The sequence below is a fragment of the Sparus aurata genome, chromosome 15 (assembly GCF_900880675.1).
Source record: "Sparus aurata chromosome 15, fSpaAur1.1, whole genome shotgun sequence".
Taxonomy (NCBI): domain Eukaryota; kingdom Metazoa; phylum Chordata; class Actinopteri; order Spariformes; family Sparidae; genus Sparus; species Sparus aurata.
In genome coordinates this window covers 27851108-27866902 of record NC_044201.1, presented here as the reverse complement: position 1 = coordinate 27866902, position 15795 = coordinate 27851108, and the positions used below count along the sequence as shown (strand labels likewise).

Here is a 15795-nt window from a genome sequence, read left to right as displayed (position 1 = left end):
CCCGACTGGTGGTCTCTTCATTTCAAGCTCTTAATTTTTTTGTCTCCAAGTAATACTGCTTATTAAGCTATTGTCTAGTGACAGGTGAATTAAATCCTTCAGAATAATGATACTAAATGATGAATAATCTTTCACTTGGTGGGTTGTTACATGAGCTACCAGAATATTAATAAAACTGGTAAAAAAGAATGGAATGGAATAAAAAGAATGAAATTATTTAATATGCTCCATTTTATTTGATTTAACCATGATCTTTACTAAAACCATTTTCTTCAGAGAAAACCTGATTCTCTGATTATCATTTTTGCAGCTGTATTGAACTTTAACTGCTATACATTAAAGGGAAAATGATTCTAAACACTGAATAGTCCTTTCTAAAGTCATTTACTGAAAGGACTAGTTCTTCCATAATTGAGAATTCAGTCATCATCTACTCACCCTCATGCTGATGAACAGTCAGGTGAAGTTTCATGAAATGGCGCCATAGAACTCATACAGTGTAATCCAAGTCTGAAGACCCTAATTGATTTGAAAACAAGTTATTTACACCCTGTTCAATGCTGGAATCTTCAATTTAGCTGCTCATGGTTAAAATAATGTCTTTCCAATCAATATGGGAACACTTATTCCGGAGATTGGGAGTGCTAGTGGTGAGCTGAATGAAGCCAGTTTGTGTTTTTTGTTGTTGTTTTATTTGTAGTTAAAAAAAAACAAAAAAAACATCTACTTCAGTTTAGGAGAATGCTGCAACGCTGTTTTGTGAACTACCAAACTTTATCAGGCTTTACAACGGCTTGAAAGTGAGGAGATAATGGCTTGATTTTCATTTCTCTGTGAACTCATCATTTAAAATGTCATTCAAGAAGTCCTTCATTGTTTTCTCTTTGGATCCAACCAGAGCAACTTCAATCTGGCCGGTCCTGATTCTTGCATTGTGAGTGTGTGTGTGTGTGTGTTTTGAGTGTAATGATGCGAATGTAATCCTCTAATAATAAAAAGTAAGCTCATTAAGATACAGTTTCAAAAGGAAAAACAATTTAGACACTTAATTGTTTCCTGTTTAGAAGGCGTGGATCAGATTAGATTTTACATCAGCACATAAAAATGTCATCTTCCACCCTTCCGTCCTCTGTTAATGCACATTATGACTTCTGGCTGAGGTGGACTCCCTCTGTGACAGCCACGTCTGCTCATATACAGTGTAATGTTATATAATCCTCCACTGCTCATGAGATCTTTCTAGGAACAGAGCCAGCTGAGGACAGCTCAGGTCGTGTCCCCTGTCACGTTTCCTCCACCCGATCAAAGCTCAGCGTGCAGCAGGGACGTGACCAGATCAGTCCGGATCTGTCTTCAAACAAACTGCCTGACTACACCAGGCTGCGGACATTTAAGCTCTGTGTGCTGCTAGGCTGTAAACTCATGAAATCATATGAGAAACAAGTTTGCGGAAAACCATAATTAAGATAAACATCTGTTATGGAGCTTTATGTTCCTCCTAATTACATACTTTCATATGGAAAAAAAATCCGTAAGTACAGTTGATTGTGTCTGTAAAGTAGCTCTGGTGATCACAATGGTTCAAACAGTCTTCTGTATGTGTGTAATAAATAAAATATTAAGAAACACAGCAGCCTCAAGGACAGACTAGTAACACCTGGTGGTCAAAGTTGGTGTTATTATTATTAGAAAGAACCCGTCGTCACACTGACACTCTTGTAATGAAATACTGAAGAATGTGGCTCTGGTAACTGGCAAAGGAAATACAACCCAGAGGCAGTTTAGTTTATGTCATACGCTGCACAGGGAAGGCAAAGGTCAACAGACAGCAGTTAAATAAAGGCAGTAGTAACAGCAAGGTAACGTGATAACCAGGAAACAAAGGCCAACACGAACAGGTGGACCGAGAAATGGAGAGATCAGGTGAGCAACTGATAAACTTTACACTTGGAAACAAAACAAGTCAACAACAAAAGGGTCTTAAAGGAGACCTGTCGAGTCAAAGTCTGCACGAGCTGACGCTCCTCTCTCCCACAGAAAACACTGCTCCTGAAACGCCTCGTTGGCAGTCCCGCTTTTAATCCTGTGACTTTGTGATGTCACACTGTGTCATCACATCACACACTTGCATAATTTAAGCCTTGCAGCTGGCTAGGCGAGTAACGATTAATTTTGCTCTGTTGTTTTTAAGCAGTGCTGGGTCAGGCGTGTGTGAGGTGACCAATCAGAGGAGACTTGGTAGCCTTAAAGAGACAGGCGCCAAAACAGTTTATTTAAAAAAGTGCTGCTGTGATGGACAGAATGAGAAAACTGATGTATATTTTAAGCATTAATGCATGTAAACTATTCTATGAACCTTAGAATGAGCCTAATTTGAGTCCCCCAGAGAATCGAGATAATTAGGTAAGAGGTGCAGCTATATAAGTCTGATAAGTAATAGAGAAAATAGGAACATTTTATACTTTTTGATGTGTGTATTGAGTGTAAAATCAATCAATAAATCCATTAATCACAGACGAGAGCGCGTTAAGATTGTGGAGCCCACATTTGATAAATTGTGTCATAAATGACACTGTGGCTGTTTTAAATTAGCTCTTAATTACTGTTTGTAATTTATGGTGACATTTATACAGAGCAACGTAAGTCACACACACACACACACACACACACACACACACACACACTGCCTGTCCAACATTAGCCTCACAAATACACTATTTATTATAATCACTAGTACTCTGATGTTATTATCAAATAGTTGTTGCATCATCTAAAGTGTTTTTTAAAGCGGTCGGACCTTTAAGATAAGGACACATCAAATTTGGATTTGACCTTCTGATCAGGGAAATGATTCCTTCATCAGCTGCTCGCTCCTCACAGTGTCGCCGGTATAACTGGACGGGGAAACAACAAACCTTCCCCTGAGCGGTACATTTGGCAAACAGGGAATTTTATCCCCAAGATTTGGATTTAATCTTGTTAAGACAACTAAACTGAACCCTAACCTCTCCCACTGAGCAAAAAATCAATTGTTTTCTGATTGCTTTTCCCCCCCGATTGCACTAGCTGCCCCAAATGAAATGGTCATCAGGCTGAAATTTGTCCTGAAGGTAACCTAAGCCATAATCACACACTCACACACACACACACACACACACACACACACACACACACACACACACACATCCACACACACGCAAGCGCACACACACTGCCAGCTGTAAATGAGGGTCTCCCTTATGAGATATAAATACAGCTGACCCAAATATAGGGTAATGGATGACAAACAGGTGTGTGGATCTGACAGAGCCTCACAAGCTGGATCACTTTGTTGGTAAAGATGATACAGAGACCTTTACTGTACACCTGTGGTCAGGTGAGGCGTCATGAGGTCGCAATATTGTTTTCCAACTGCTCTGACTACAAACACAGGTTTTTTTATTTGTACTTGCGAGCACCTTCATTGACATAATGTATTCCCTCGCCGCTAATCCTAACCTTAAAATCTCCATAATCTATGTTTTGATAACAAACAATAGATTAAATTACAATGTGAGAATGAAAGGTGTCACATGTATTGATGAATGTACAGGGAATTTTCACCTGTATCTCCAGCTCCCCTCAGTTTCACAGATCCTTCTAGGAAGTTTCAGCTCAAAGTTTTGGTGTCCAGCCTACAACTTCTCTCTACTGAGACTGATTTTGTGGTAGTGACCAAAAACTGAGCAAAAAGAAAGTGAATATATGACTCAAATTCACAAGTTACACTCCAAATGAAACATAACATTGTTCCGGAACAGCTGGATGTGTAATTAAGCAACTGTTTATCTTATATTTCAAGTCAATGCTGTTCCCAAAATACAAATACATTTCATTTTAAATGTCAAATTTAACAATATATGTTGATATTAAATCTGGCAAACCATAAGTAATTTCATGCTAGACAAATTAGCATCGCCCTGGTTCCCTCAACAAAGAGCCTACGAGATTTTATAATTGACTTTTGGAATATTGGCGAAAATAGTCTCTGTCACAAACACAAGTTTGTGATACTTCCATGTGTCGATCAGCAAGATCAACTTCACAGATGAACACAACTTTTGAGATTTTTGAAGTGTAAATTAACTCCCTAGCAGTAAAAAGCTAATTTTAGGCTACAAACAGACGACATCAAGGTCGCATGACTTAAACATCACCACCACTAAGTTAGAGTTAGAAGTAGAAGAAGTGTTCAGGACAACCTCTGTAGTCTCATTTAGACACATTTCAGGCATTAAACCGAAAACCAATTTAAAAAAGCCATTGACTTTGAGACAGTATTGCTAAAATGCGAACTGATTTCTGGATATTAGGACTACAAGCTTCACCTCTCTGTAGTGTGTGTATGTATGCTTGAAAAACGTATATTCGAGGTGTATTTTTTAGTAAGTTTTAAATCACTTCACTTCATGCACTAGCCATGACTTAGTAAAAGAACTGGTGACCTTAAAACAGCTTTTCATCCAGAATGCTGTATTTCAGATCATCCTCACTTTGAAGAAAGCAGCATGACTTCTACGTTACGTGTGATTAAACACATCACATCACAGGGTTAAGATGCCCACATTATCATTTTTACAGCCTGTTGCACTTCAGAACATAAATAATGATTTCTTTGTTTATGGCTGTATTTCTGTCAGCCTGGTGTTCAGTTTTCATTCATGATTTATAATTATAGATAGTTTGTGAGTTGGTAGTGAAAACACTGGGGGACAACTTCAACCTTCATATTAGTTTTAAAAAATAGAGTACTACATTGTTTTTGTCATACTGCTATAATATATTTGACCACATGAGGGCACCCTCGTCCACACATTTTTTAAGCATGAGTGATGTTTGCCATTAAGTTTTTCCTTTCCAATAATCTTGTGCATCTTTGTTTCCTGTTTCAGTTATAACCATTAATTTAAGCTTCTCCAAGTCGATTCTTCCACGACATTAATTTTTATTTTCATCTGCATATGCTTAATATACTGTCTTTTCCTTTTATAGTTTCTATCGCTTTTTGCCATCTTCATTTTGATCTGTCTTACAAATTGTTATATCACAATTTAAATTTGATGACTAGTTTCCCTTTTCTTTTAATAATTTGAACATGGAACGACTCTCCTAAAAGTAGAGCCAAATACTTTATCTTCCTTTTCTCTTGTCTTTTTACTTATCGATACAATTATTATTATAAAAATGATTCTCACCATTGACCCCAATTGTTATTAATTCCAGCAGGTGATTTCACCAGCTGTGGAATATAAAACAAATGTCTGTTAGATTATTTTAGTTTATTCTGAATTGAAAAGCTGTAGTATCCCCTCACATACAGCAGGATTGTGGTGTAAACGCTGATGACACATGATGGGAAAGAAGACAGTAAACCCTTCAGTTCCCAAACATTCCTGATGTATTCAGATGACCTTACTGGAAATTCTCCCATCAGCTCCACTTCCAAACTGGACATGTGCCATGGGAATCAAGCAAGATGGTTTTTAAATATCTCGAGTGCCCCTTTTTTAAATTATCCAGCATTTCTCAGCAGGCAACTGTCTTGATGCCTGTCCCTCCATCAGTAAAGGGCTCTCTTGTCTGGTTTTAGAAAGAAAGCCAGCTTAGAAAGGAGAGCATGAAGCGCCTTCAGGTGATATAATAGTTTAGAAAGTATTTCAGGGGTTTCACCTCAAAATGTAAGTTTTAGATATAAATAAATAAATCAAATGTTTCATATATGGAAACACTTTTCTTAAAAATGCATCATCCCAATTACGTACTGAGTGGTATTACAAGACAATATTGTATTCATATTCTGTTGATAATTTTAGTTGGTTTGTGAATGTTTTAAACTAATCTCATTACATATTGAACCTTTAAAGATGCTTATACGGATCAGTGGTTTCACTTTTGTCGTAGCTACAGCCATAACACCAGTGCTGTGTCTCAGCACATGATTTCTTCTCTGGTGCCACCCTCAGTACAAAGTTTATGCTGGTAGGCTCTAAGAACCCTCATGTTATAAGTTATTTCTTGACTTCAGAAGTCCTGAGAATGCGCAGACAACAGACAGTTGGTCCTGCCCTGTGTAATGAACTCAGCTGCCTCATGTGGACATTATGTTTTCCAACATACCACCAGAACCAACATATTTAACTATAGACCAGACGGAGAACACTTAATTAATTTTCAGCCAATTTATTTGTATTCTTATGTCTAACGTTAAATTAAGTTATGTGGGAGGAAGCCAGAGCCCCTGGAGAGAACCCACGCAGACACGGGGAGGTCAAGAATCGGGAATTGAACCCAGGACCTTCTTGCTGTGAGGTAACAGTGCTAATCACTGTACCACCGTGACGCCCTTTGCCAAGTCAGTTTTGTTGAGATTACACGTAATTACAGATGTTATATCTCATGGCACTTTTTGAAGATCCCCATGAGCATCACTGGGTGACAGCAGCGAGGAAGAACTGCCTTTTACCAAGCAGTATCCTCTTCTGTTTGTCAGAACAGAACCAGGATCTCAGGGGGACAGAGGGGAAAGAGAGAGAGAGAGAGAGAGAGAGAGAGAAAGAGAAAGGTGGGAAGGGGGGAGGATGGGGTAGTTCCCAGCTGGGAATCGAATCCACAACCTACTTGCTGGGTGGTAACAGTGCTAACAGCAGCCGCAGCGGCACTCGAGGGAAAAGCAGCACTGGATTTTCTTTAGCAGCGAAGCTTGTTTTGTCTGCGCAGGCTTATCCTGAGCCTCGTCATTCTTCTGGACTTCGGGCCAAGCTTCCCTCACAGGCGGGAGTTCTACGCGACCTGAACCGTTGCTCTGATCCTCCAGAGAAACTGGTGGAAATCTGCTGGTGGAAAAGCAGCACTGGAATCTCTTTAGCGGTGAAGACTGTTTGGTCCGCGTAGGCTTATCCTGAGCCTCGTCATTCTTCTTGACCTCGGTCCAAGCTTCCCTCAAGGGCGGGAGTTCTACAAAACCTAAACTATTGTCCTTTCCTTCAGAGGGTGGGGGGTCGACATTTTTCTTCATACACACGCTCCACCACGATGACTTTTTCTTGTGGACTCCGGTGGTCTCTGTCTCTGGTGGTCTTTGTATCTGATCAATGGTCTCTGACATTGACTTGACCTCCTCGGTGCTCAGAGTGTCCTCTGTGATTCTGGATAACATACTTACACGTGTCTTTGCCGGAACTGCATCACACAGAGCCTTCCCACCGGAGCGGTTCAAAATCTGCCTCATACGTTCGTCAGTTACGTCCAACTCTTTGGTAAATTTTGCAAGTATCTCCCAGGCAAGTGCCTCATTCCCACATAATTGGGAAGAGGTGGAACTCCTTGTGTGCACGCTACTGTTTTGGGAAGCAGATCTTTGGAGGGATGCTGAAAGCTCAGCTTCGAGCTCTTTTACCAGAACCTTCGTCCCCTTTGCAAAGTTGTCAGACATCTTCTTCTGCACGTCCATGCTATAAACACCTCTGCTCATTTCCTTCCACTGCCTTTAAAAGAAAAATCAGTCAAACAGAGTTAGAACACAACAAATGTCACAATTGTATTATAGTGTGCCAAAGAATTTAAGTGAGAAAAATTAGATAACGTACTCTTTAGTAAGGCTGTCAATGAATCCTGTGACAATGACGTAGACAGCACTCTGGTCATCTTGGGAATCTTCAAGATGTCTGTCCTGTGCTGAATATCTTGAGGTGGAGTCCGTGTACATGATCTGGTTTCTGTCTTTAATTGGAGAACGTCTGTTATTTTCTGGTGATGGAGACGAGTTGTTGGTTGATGGTTCCGATGGTGCCTCCATCTCGGTGTAAGTGGGGGATGGAGATCCTGGTTTTGGCAAATTAGTATCAGTGCTGGATGACTCAAAGACCTCATATACATGTCCTGGTGCCAGCGACACCGCGATGACTGTAGTGCCTTCAGCCATGCCTGTGACTTGTTCTGCCTTGTCAGCAGTCCAGATGTCCTCACTGGACCTGATTGAGGAAGTGTTGCACAGCTCTCTAGGAGATGCATAGCCGGATGTCAGGTTATTGCTGCCAGTCTCAAGGTTTTCCTCCACATTTTGCTCAACTCCCACATGTCTCATGGAAAAACACTGACATGCCGACTTAAACCCATTACAGAACTTTTTGTCCATCCTTCGCGGCGATTTCTCATTTGCCTTCAATGATTTTTTCAAATAAGAACTGCTGCTGGCTGATCCAACGACTTCATCCACATGAACCTCTGGCGGTTCAAGATGTCCGTCGTGTCCTGAGGGTGCTGGTGTCAAGTCCATGTCCATGACAAGTTCTTCCTCCGTGACAGGACACATCACATCACAATGCTCCGCTGCTTGAAGTGAGGCAGTAGGAGACGATTCATGAAATGTAGAGTCACATGTCGAGTAGCTTTCTGATCTATCAGCCACGTCCAAGCCTTGTTCATCAGTCACCTTTGTTTTTGGATGACTAATGGAAAGAAACTGCCATGCGCACTTAAATCCCTTGATGATCTTTTTGCCAATCCTTCCTGAAGACTTCTTATTTGCCTTCACTGAGTTTTCCAAAGAAAAAACGCTGGCTGACCGAACAACATCATCTACATGTCCTGCTCCTGACAGCACCATGGAGGGTCCAGGTATTGCATCAATGTCCGTGACTGCTTCCTCATCAGTCATGATGTCCTCACTGGCACTGATTGAAACAGTAGTAGACAGTCGCAGAGTAGATGCAGAGTCAGATATCAGGACGCTGCTGGCAGTGTCAACATTTTCATCCACATTTTGCTCAACCTCTGAAGGTGCAAGATGTCTAACGGAAAAGCACTGACATGCCGACTTAAACCCCTTACAGATCTTTTTGTCCATCCTTCGTGGCGATTTCTTATCTGCCTTCACTGATTTTTTCAAATGAGAACCGCTGCTAGCTGATCCAACGACTTCATCCACATGAACCTCTGAAGGTTCAAGATGTCCGTCCTGTCCTGAGGGTGCCTGTGTTGAATCAATGTCTGTGACAAGGTCTTCCTCCATGATAGGAGGCATCACAACCCAAGACTCCGCTGCTTGAAATGAGCGGACTGAGGCAGAAGGAGATAATCCATGCAATGTAGAGTCACATGTTGAACTGCTGCTTTGTGGTCCTTCAGCCACATCCAAGCCTTGTTCATCAGTCACCTTTGTTTTTGAATGACTGATGGAAAAACACTGACATGCCGATTTAAACCCCTTACAGGACTTTTTGTCCATCCTTTGCGGCAATTTCTTATCTGCCTTCACTGATTTTTTCAAAGAACTGCTGCTGGCTGATCCAACGACTTCATCCACATGAACCTCTGAAGGTTCAAGATGTCCGTCCTGTCCTGAGGGTGCCGGTGTTGAATCAATGTTTGTGACAAGGTCTTCCTCCATGATAGGAGGCATCACAACCGAAGGCTCTGCTGCTTGAAGTGAGCTGAGTGAGGCAGAAGGAGTTGATCCATGAAATGTCGAGCTGCTGCTTTGTGATCCTTCAGCCACATCCAAGCCTTGTTCATCAGTCACCTTTGTCTTTGGATGCCTAATGGAAAAACACTGACATGCCGACTTAAACCCCTTACAGAACTTTTTGTCCATCCTTCGCGGCGATTTCTTATCTGCCTTCACGGATTTTGTCAAATAAGAACTGCTGCTGGCTGATCCAACGACTTCATCCACATAAACCTCTGAAGGTTCAAGATTTCCGTCCTGTCCTGAGGGTGCCAGTGTTGAATCCATGTCTGTGACAAGGTCTTCCTCCATGATAGGAGGCATCACAACACAAGACTCCGCTGCTTGAAATGAGCGGAGTGAGGCAGTAGAAGATGATCCATGCAATGTAGAGTCAGATGTCGAGCTGCTGCTTTGTGGTCCTTCAGCCACATCCAAGCCTTGTTCATCAGTCACCTTTGTCTTTGGATGACTAATGGAAAAACACTGACATGCCAATTTAAACCCCTTACAGAACTTTCTGTCCATCCTTCGCGGCGATTTCTTATCTGCCTTCACTGATTTTGTCAAATAAGAACTGCTGCTGGCTGATCCAACGACTTCAACCACAAGAACCTCTGAAGGTTCAAGATGTCCGTCCTGTTCTGAGGGTGCCGGTGTTGAATCAATGTTTGTGACAAGGTCTTCCTCCATGATAGGAGGCATCACAACCGAAGGCTCTGCGGCTTGAAGCGAGCGGACTGAGGCAGAAGGAGATGATCCATGAAATTTCGAGCTGCTGCTTTGTGATCCTTCAGCCACATCCAAGCCTTGTTCATCAGTCACCTTTGTCTTTGGATGACTAATGGAAAAACACTGACATGCCGATTTAAACCCCTTACAGAACTTTTTGTCCATCCTTCGCGGCGATTTCTTATCTGCCTTCACTGATTTTGTCAAATAAGAACTGCTGCTGGCTGATCCAACGACTTCATCCACATGAACCTCTGAAGGTTCAAGATGTCCGTCCTGTTCTGAGGGTGCCGGTGTTGAATCAGTGCTTGTGACAAGGTCTTCCTCCATGATAGGAGGCATCACAACCGAAGGCTCCGCTGCTTGAAGCGAGCAGAGTGAGGCAGAAGGAGATGATCCATGAAATTTCGAGCTGCTGCTTTGTGATCCTTCAGCCACATCCAAGCCTTGTTCATCAGTCACCTTTGTCTTTGGATGACTAATGGAAAAACACTGACATGCCGATTTAAACCCCTTACAGAACTTTTTGTCCATCCTTCGCGGCGATTTCTTATCTGCCTTCACTGATTTTGTCAAATAAGAACTGCTGCTGGCTGATCCAACGACTTCATCCACATGAACCTCTGAAGGTTTAAGATGTCCGTCCTGTCCTGAGGGTGCCGGTGTTGAATCCATGTCTGTGACAAGGTCTTCCTCCATGATAGGAGGCACCACAACCGAAGGCTCTGCTGCTTCAAGTGAGCGGAGTGAGGCAGAAGGATTTGATCCATGAAATGTCGAGCTGCTGCTTTGTGATCCTTCAGCCACATCCAAGCCTTGTTCATCAGTCACCTTTGTTTTTGGATGACTAATGGAAAAACACTGACATGCCGACTTAAACCCCTTACAGGACTTTTGGTCCATCTTTTGCGGCGATTTCTTATCTGCCTTCACTGATTTTTTCAAAGAACTGCTGCTGGCTGATCCAACGACTTCATCCACATGAACCTCTGAAGGTTTAAGATGTCCGTCCTGTCCTGAGGGTGCCGGTGTTGAATCAATGTTTTTGACAAGGTCTTCCTCCATGATAGGAGACATCACAACACAAGGCTCCGCTGCTTGAAGTGAGCGGAGTGGGGCAGGCGGAGATGATCCATGAAATGTCGAGCTGCTGCTTTGTGATCCTTCAGCCACATCCAAGCCTTGTTCATCAGTCACCTTTGTCTTCGGATGACTAATGGAAAAACACTGACATGCCGATTTAAACCCCTTACAGAACTTTTTGTCCATCCTTCGCGGCGATTTCTTATATGCCTTCACTGATTTTGTCAAATAAGAACTGCTGCTGGCTGATCCAACGACTTCATCCACATGAACCTCTGAAGGTTCAAGATGTCCGTCCTGTCCTGAGGGTGCCGGTGTTGAATCAATGCTTGTGACAAGGTCTTCCTCCATGATAGGAGGCATCACAACCAAAGGCTCTGCTGCTTGAAGTGAGCGGAGTGAGGCAGAAGGAGTTGATCCATGAAATGTCGAGCTGCTGCTTTGTGATCCTTCAGCCACATCCAAGCCTTGTTCATCAGTCACCTTTGTCTTTGGATGCCTGATGGAAAAACACTGACATGCCGACTTAAACCCCTTACAGGACTTTTTGTCCATCCTTCGCGGCGATTTCTTATCTGCCTTCACTGATTTTGTCAAATAAGAACTGCTGCTGGCTGATCCAACGGCTTCATCCACATGAACCTCTGAAGGTTCAAGATGTCCGTCCTGTCCTGAGGGTGCCGGTGTTGAATCAATGTCTGTGACAAGGTCTTCCTCCATGATGGGAGACATCACAACACAAGACTCCGCTGTTTGAAATGAGCGGAGTGAGGCAGTAGAAGATGATCTATGCAATGTAGAGTCAGATGTCGAGCTGCTGCTTTGTGGTCCTTCAGCCACATCCAAGCCTTGTTCATCAGTCACCTTTGTCTTTGGATGCCTAATGGAAAAACACTGACATGCCGACTTAAACCCCTTACAGAACTTTTTGTCCATCCTTCGCGGCGATTTCTTATCTGCCTTCACTGATTTTGTCAAATAAGAACTGCTGCTGGCTGATCCAACAAATTCATCCACATGAACCTCTGAAGGTTCAAGATGTCCGTCCTGTCCTGAGGGTGCCGGTGTTGAATCCATGTCTGTGACAAGGTCTTCCTCCATGATGGGAGACATCACAACACAAGACTCCGCTGTTTGAAATGAGCGGAGTGAGGCAGTAGAAGATGATCCATGCAATGTAGAGTCAGATGTCGAGCTGCTGCTTTGTGGTCCTTCAGCCACATCCAAGCCTTGTTCATCAGTCACCTTTGTCTTCGGATGACTAATGGAAAAACACTGACATGCCGACTTAAACCCCTTACAGAACTTTTTGTCCATCCTTCGCGGCGATTTCTTATCTGCCTTCACTGATTTTGTCAAATAAGAACTGCTGCTGGCTGATCCAACGACTTCATCCACATAAACCTCTGAAGGTTCAAGATGTCCGTACTGTCCTGAGGGTGCCGGTGTTGAATCAATGTCTGTGCCAAGGTCTTCCTCCATGATGGGAGACATCACAACACAAGGCTCCGCTGCTTGAAATGAGCGGACTGAGGCAGAAGGAGATGATCCATGCAATGTAGAGTCACATGTCGAGCTGCTTCTTTGTGATCCTTCAGCCACATCCAAGCCTTGTTCATCAGTCACCTTTGTCTTTGGATGACTAATGGAAAAACACTGACATGCCGACTTAAACCCCTTACCGAACTTTTTGTCCGTCCTTTGCAGCGATTTCGTATCTGCCTTCACTGATTTTGTCAAATAAGAACTGCTGCTGGCTGATCCAACGACTTCATCCACATGAACCTCTGAAGGTTCAAGATGTCCGTACTGTCCTGAGGGTGCTGGTGTTGAATCAATGTTTGTGACAAGGTCTTCCTCCATGATAGGAGGCATCACAACACAAGGCTCCGCTGCTTGAAATGAGCGGACTGAGGCAGAAGGAGATGATCCATGCAATATAGAGTCACATGTCGAGCTGCTGCTTTGTGATCCTTCAGCCACATCCAAGCCTTGTTCATCAGTCACCTTTGTCTTCGGATGACTAATGGAAAAACACTGACATGCCGACTTAAACCCCTTACCGAACTTTTTGTCCATCCTTTGCAGCGATTTCGTATCTGCCTTCACTGATTTTGTCAAATAAGAACTGCTGCTGGCTGATCCAACGACTTCATCCACATGAACCTCTGAAGGTTCAAGATGTCCGTCCTGTCCTGAGGGTGCCGGTGTTGAATCACTGTCTGTGACAAGGTCTTCCTCCATGATAGGAGACATCACAACCCAAGACTCCCCTGTTTGAAATGAGTGGAGTGAGTCAGAAGGAGACGATCCATGCAATGCCGAGCTGCTGCTTTTTGATCCTTCAGCCACATCCAAGACTTGTTCATCAGTCACCTTTGTTTTTGAATGACTAATGGAGAAACACCGACATGCTGACTTAAACATCTTACAAGGGAATTTCTCATTTGCCTTCAGTGATTTTTTCAAATGTTGAAGGTCTTCAGGTAGGTCTTCTGTTGCATCTCCTTGGTGCTCTGCAAACACTCGCCTTAGGTTAAAAAACGTATGCAAGTGCTGCTCCACCTTTTGTTGGGTGTGAGGTGCCCAATGACCTTCAGTGTCAGAGTGTCCCTCAGCCTCCCACCTGGAGATACACTGCTTCAGCTCAATGAGATTGTCAGCAGCTCTACCCAGTGTCATTGAGACGAGCTTGCTGGCAACATCTGAGGCAGTCGAAGAACCAGAGGAGAGAGTACTCTCACTGTTGCTGCCGGAGGCTCTGGAGGTTGATCCTGGCCCTGTTGTCCTGTATGTGGAATGTGCTCCTGCTCTTTCCATTTTTCCTGGTTCCCAAGAGCTTTGTTGAATGTTTATATTCTGTTCAGGAAAAAAACAGTGGCAAAGTGTAAGCTATCACTCAAACTACTGTTGGTACCAATATTGCATGTGAATCAAACTGTTTGAGTATAAATTATATCACAATTTTAGTTAAAACATGCAAAATAATCTGATATTAAATATCCATGAGTATCAAAGGTAATTTTGTGGAAGTAGTTTTGTGTTTAGACTCTTAATATTAAAGATAATATCTGTAAATGCTAACTAGCACATGTATCTTAAGAAATACTTGAGTTTGTTTGGTGATATTTACCTCTTTGGGATGAAATTCTCTAATAATTTCCTTCCTGATTCGTCTTGCCTTTTACACCTCTGACCAATGAAATTGTAGTAAGTGAAAGTGACGATGAAGATGCTTTCTTTATCTCTCGCTGTGTTGAGTTTTCTTCAGTCCAGAGTCTGGGTTGAAATGAGGTTCACTGTGGAGATGAACCACCTGTAAACTCTGTAGAATGGAGTGGCTTTGATGCGTCACAGGAATTCTAAGGTTCTAGAGTTCTGTTCTGCTTTGATCTGTTGATGTGTTCTCAGTGTTCTAACACAAACACACACACACATATACACACACACACACACACACACACACATATACATGGACACACAAATAAACACACGCACACACATACACACACATAACGTACACTCACAGTATTCTGGACATCACGGTAATTCAAACACTTGACCTTTTCCCGCAAATTCTATAATTAAATACTTCCGGGTCATGGGCACTATCTGTGTCATCCTTGACCCCTCCTCTTTCGACTCCGACCACTCCTTTCTTTCAAGAGCCAGTCTTTTCAGAGAAATCAAAGTGAGTTTCCAGTGTGCACCTAGAAACGTTCAGAAAATGGTCGGACGCCTTGTGGTGGGGAGGAGCATATGGCTGGTTTTAAAACATGATAACCCGTTGGCAAAATGACAGAAACTTTTTAAATACGTAGGAGTTACTTCTCGCAAATATTTTTACTCTGTGAAGGGATACACCCACACTTTGTCCGACGTGAATCTGAGCACCAAAGGCGCATTAGTGCACCAACACTGAAACAACACCTCACTCTTAAAATAGCTGTTTTAAAGTTATTTCAACACATCTGTGTTTCTGGTTAGGGACATCCCACATTTGTATTAACTAAGTCATAACATTAACTTAATTAGTATGTTAATAACAATACATATTGTGCCAATATTTGCCTTGAAAGTCAACATTACTGTCCTTGGCTGATACTTGTTATAAAAGTTGTTAAAATGTTAAATTCATATAAATAAAAGGAGTCTAGAGTTAAAGGAACTAATTTTATAAACAAATAAATTAACATTAATAATAAAGTCATGGTAGTCCGGACACCGTGTCTACGGAGTGTTTTTCAAAAATTCTCCCAAACGATTGGCTCAAATGTGTCAGTCAAATTTTGGTATTCGTGTAAGACCTACCCAGACGTATAAGCCAATCAGGCTTATCTTTCTGTGCATTGATATTTTATGGGGCTTTTACTGTGCGAAGTGTCCGGAACACCGTGAGTTTACGTTACAGGCGTCTTCTTAGACGGTTCCATTGCCTCAGCTGTACTCCTTGAGGAACTAGGATTTTTAACAGGTGCCGTACAGTTCTCAGAGTC

At 42.5% G+C, this 15795-nt stretch overlaps 1 protein-coding gene across 6 annotated transcripts; it reads right to left on the bottom strand.

Annotated features, from left to right (window-relative positions):
* Positions 1-6203: 6203 nt before the first annotated feature.
* Positions 6204-14602, bottom strand: LOC115597155 (uncharacterized). Of its 6 annotated transcripts, none has more exons than XM_030442879.1 (4): positions 14433-14602; positions 9907-14158; positions 7626-9525; positions 6204-7523 (listed from the first exon to the last, which is right to left on the bottom strand). In XM_030442879.1, the coding sequence occupies exons 2-4, from the start codon at positions 14117-14119 to the stop codon at positions 6677-6679; spliced, it is 6960 nt and encodes a 2319-aa protein (XP_030298739.1). In that variant the 5' UTR covers positions 14120-14158; positions 14433-14602; the 3' UTR covers positions 6204-6676. The 6 variants fall into 6 exon arrangements, with proteins under 6 accessions (XP_030298739.1, XP_030298737.1, XP_030298740.1 ...); XM_030442877.1 differs by having other exon boundaries at positions 7626-9906; positions 10276-14158; XM_030442880.1 differs by having other exon boundaries at positions 7626-9906; positions 11380-14158.
* Between the last annotated feature and the right edge of the window lie 1193 nt (positions 14603-15795).

What these genes read in the sequence shown, in the direction of transcription:
- LOC115597155 (XM_030442876.1), bottom strand. Translation starts at nt 14,119, where the DNA reads ATGGAAAGAGCAGGAGCACATTCCACATACAGGACAACAGGGCCAGGA. An exon ending in ATTGACAGCCTTACTAAAGA is followed by an intron (nt 7,524 to 7,625) that starts GTACGTTATCTA and finishes TTTCTTTTAAAG; the next exon opens with GCAGTGGAAGGAAATGAGCA.